This window comes from Trichoplusia ni, unplaced genomic scaffold (assembly GCF_003590095.1).
Source record: "Trichoplusia ni isolate ovarian cell line Hi5 unplaced genomic scaffold, tn1 tig00003874, whole genome shotgun sequence".
Taxonomy (NCBI): domain Eukaryota; kingdom Metazoa; phylum Arthropoda; class Insecta; order Lepidoptera; family Noctuidae; genus Trichoplusia; species Trichoplusia ni.
Window position 1 is genome coordinate 21,017 of NW_020800466.1, and position 4,300 is coordinate 25,316.

Here is a 4,300-nt window from a genome sequence, read left to right on the forward strand (position 1 = left end):
TCCGTCATTCTTCTTGGGCGCTAAGTGCAGTGGTGAGGACCAGGCGCTTTCCGAAGGGCGTGCCGTCCCGTTTTGCAGCATCTCCTCAAACTCTCGCTTTGCTATCTTGAGGCGTTGTGGATCCAAACGACGAGGACGATTAGAGACAGGGGGTCCCGGCGTAGTGCGTATATGGTGCAGTGTCTTGTGCTTCGGTACCCCTGGCTTTCCAGTGGGACGAGTGAGGTCTGGATACTCCTTCAAGATGCGGTGGTAGTTGCTAACTTCGGTGATGGTGCGAACAGATGATATGGCTTCTGTTGGTTCGTACTGTGGTGCCTGAGTTGTAAGGGACGTCAGGTTGTCTATGAGGCGCTGGTTTCGGCAGTCGACAATCAGATTGTAGTAAGCCAAAAAGTCGACTCCGATTATGGGTTTGGTGACGTCGGCAACTATGAATCGCCACGTGAACTCGCGGCGGAGTCCAAAGTTGAGTGTTAGGGGATGAAATCCATATGTGCTGATAACTGACCCGTTTGCTGCAAACAACTCGTATTTTGTCTTCATGCGTGGTCCCCGTACAGCGGATCGTGGAAATACACACAGGTCTGAACCCGTATCTATAAGAAACTGTATCTTAGTGCTGCGATCCGTAATGAACAGGCGGCTCGATATTGCATGGCAGTCAAAATCCGCCTTTAGTGGCTGCCTTGGTGGTTTAACGCCTTCTTATTATAGGCACATGGTTCTGTACATCTGCGGGCTTTGTCGCCAAATCGGCTGTGGTAGTAACAGTACCGGTTGTCTCTCGTGCGGGATTGTGATCGGTGGCGGTTCTGGTTAAACCTTCCTCCGGAACGGGAACGGGAAGATCGGTGACGTAACTGCGAGCTCATAACCTCAAGTTTTCGTGATAGCTCAGCCACTGTTTGTGTCAACGCTTCGATAGCGCTGCTTTGTTGGCTCGTTGCGGGCTGTGAGCTAGCTACTTGCCCAGGCACTGGCATGCTAGTAGCAGCTACTTGCGCGGTTACTGGAACGATGTCATTGATGCGGTCTACTAATTCTGCTACTTCTTCTAGGCTGGAGTTTGCTTGCATCGTGACTATAGTTTGGAGGTTCGCCGGCAACCTACTGCACCAAATTGATCTGATGAAGTCGGTCGGGACAGTGGGTCCAGCCAGTTGCTGCAGGTGACGGAGAAATTGGGTGGGTTTCCTGTCTCCTAACTCCTCATGCATGAGTAGCTGTTTAATCTTCCTTTCCTGTGAGGCGGACAATCGTTTAATAAGCTCTGCTTTCAGTTTCTCGTATCTGCCGGTGGAGGGGGGATTCACTATGAGGTCACGTACTTGAGCTGAATGCTGTGGCTCGAGCTGCGCCAGCACGTAATAAAACTTCGTGTTGTCTGTGGTAATGTTGGAGAGAACGAACTGGCCCTCAAGCTGCGCGAACCATAATTGTGGATCATCTGCGTTGAAGGCTGGTGTCTTGACCCCCACTCGGTACGTCATGAAGAAATCCTTGTCCTCTTCTTTGTTGTCCACCATAATTGATGTTTACCAGGCTTCGAGTTTCTATACTTCAATCCGGATCACGTCGGGGTCACCAGTGAAGTAGTATAGGACTCCGTTGGTATATGCTGGCTACAGTATACTACTTGCGTAGATAATACAGGTGGGTATAGCAGAAGCAATGAGGAATATGATGATAAGCGAAGGAATAAAATGCCAGGTGAAAGCGACAGAGTTATATTGCGGTAGCAAGACACAAGCGTAATGAATGAATCTTAGAAAATACACAGCTATTTATACTAAACATTGTGAAAAAAAACGGCTCCCACTTGGCATATTTGCGCAGGAGTTTACGCCCTCTCATTAGCGTGGACAATAGATGAGTGCGCCGCCATCTTGCCTCATTAGTGCTTCGAACAAAGGATGCGCAGACGCCATGTCTTGGGAGGCGGCGCTAAGTTAACTTGTCGTCGCAAGGTGGGCGGAGCTTTCGAAACTTGTTTTGCACACGGCACGCTGTGACGTAAAATGGCGTGATCCTGTGCTGCGTTTAGTCGTGCGACTTACTCGCCACACTCCCATAGATCTTGAGATTTTTTTAGTTTTGTCTAATTTTTAATCCGAACCGAGGTTACCTGTAGGGTACGAAACCGCCATACATTTGAAAACACTTTGTGATTAAGTCTTGTATTCCTTTGCGGTTTTCGATCCTAACCTGCTTACCTTGGCTCCGTCTAACCCCTAGACGTGTTCTATACCGTCTAGGTGCGAAATAAATTATTTTATAGTCCTTTTATAGCTATTTTATAAGTATTTTTTAAGAAAATTTCACTATTTTATAAGTTTCTCGCTAATTAGTTTGTCTAATTAGCACTTCAAATTTGCATACTTGTCGGGGCTGGTGTCCACTACACGTTGTGTACTTGGATTTTATCAGTTTCGACATTTAAATTGTACTTCAGCTCAAATAACTGATATTTTTGTACCAAAAAAACAGTTTTTCTTCGATAAATTAAAAAATTTACACTAAACTTACCTTACATATATACACCGTTGGATAGGTCTCGCCGAGCCGCATCCAACGACACCACTCACGGTCGGCTACCTCCCATAGATCTTGAGATTTTTTTAGTTTTGTCTAATTTTTAATCCGAACCGAGGTTACCTGTAGGGTACGAAACCGCCATACATTTGAAAACACTTTGTGATTAAGTCTTGTATTCCTTTGCGGTTTTCGATCCTAACCTGCTTACCTTGGCTCCGTCCAACCCCTAGACGTGTTCTATACCGTCTAGGTGCGAAATAAATTATTTTATAGTCCTTTTATAGCTATTTTATAAGTATTTTTTAAGAAAATTTCACTATTTTATAAGTTTCTCGCTAATTAGTTTGTCTAATTAGCACTTCAAATTTGCATACTTGTCGGGGCTGGTGTCCACTACACGTTGTGTACTTGGATTTTATCAGTTTCGACATTTAAATTGTACTTCAGCTCAAATAACTGATATTTTTGTACCAAAAAAACAGTTTTTCTTCGATAAATTAAAAAATTTACACTAAACTTACCTTACATATATACACCGTTGGATAGGTCTCGCCGAGCCGCATCCAACGACACCACTCACGGTCGGCTACCTCCCATAGATCTTGAGATTTTTTTAGTTTTGTCTAATTTTTAATCCGAACCGAGGTTACCTGTAGGGTACGAAACCGCCATACATTTGAAAACACTTTGTGATTAAGTCTTGTATTCCTTTGCGGTTTTCGATCCTAACCTGCTTACCTTGGCTCCGTCTAACCCCTAGACGTGTTCTATACCGTCTAGGTGCGAAATAAATTATTTTATAGTCCTTTTATAGCTATTTTATAAGTATTTTTTAAGAAAATTTCACTATTTTATAAGTTTCTCGCTAATTAGTTTGTCTAATTAGCACTTCAAATTTGCATACTTGTCGGGGCTGGTGTCCACTACACGTTGTGTACTTGGATTTTATCAGTTTCGACATTTAAATTGTACTTCAGCTCAAATAACTGATATTTTTGTACCAAAAAAACAGTTTTTCTTCGATAAATTAAAAAATTTACACTAAACTTACCTTACATATATACACCGTTGGATAGGTCTCGCCGAGCCGCATCCAACGACACCACTCACGGTCGGCTACCTCCCATAGATCTTGAGATTTTTTTAGTTTTGTCTAATTTTTAATCCGAACCGAGGTTACCTGTAGGGTACGAAACCGCCATACATTTGAAAACACTTTGTGATTAAGTCTTGTATTCCTTTGCGGTTTTCGATCCTAACCTGCTTACCTTGGCTCCGTCCAACCCCTAGACGTGTTCTATACCGTCTAGGTGCGAAATAAATTATTTTATAGTCCTTTTATAGCTATTTTATAAGTATTTTTTAAGAAAATTTCACTATTTTATAAGTTTCTCGCTAATTAGTTTGTCTAATTAGCACTTCAAATTTGCATACTTGTCGGGGCTGGTGTCCACTACACGTTGTGTACTTGGATTTTATCAGTTTCGACATTTAAATTGTACTTCAGCTCAAATAACTGATATTTTTGTACCAAAAAAACAGTTTTTCTTCGATAAATTAAAAAATTTACACTAAACTTACCTTACATATATACACCGTTGGATAGGTCTCGCCGAGCCGCATCCAACGACACCACTCACGGTCGGCTACCTCCCATAGATCTTGAGATTTTTTTAGTTTTGTCTAATTTTTAATCCGAACCGAGGTTACCTGTAGGGTACGAAACCGCCATACATTTGAAAACACTTTGTGATTAAGTCTT

General features: G+C 42.7%; 1 protein-coding gene across 1 annotated transcript; it reads right to left on the reverse strand.

Annotated features, from left to right (window-relative positions):
• Nucleotides 1-677: 677 nt before the first annotated feature.
• Nucleotides 678-1,529, reverse strand: LOC113508121. The gene has a single exon (XM_026891094.1). It carries the CDS (start codon nucleotides 1,527-1,529, stop codon nucleotides 678-680), a length of 852 nt encoding a protein of 283 aa, XP_026746895.1.
• Between the last annotated feature and the right edge of the window lie 2,771 nt (nucleotides 1,530-4,300).

Coding starts and splice junctions, on each gene's coding strand:
- LOC113508121 (XM_026891094.1), bottom strand. CDS start 1,529: ATGGTGGACAACAAAGAAGAGGACAAGGATTTCTTCATGACGTACCGA.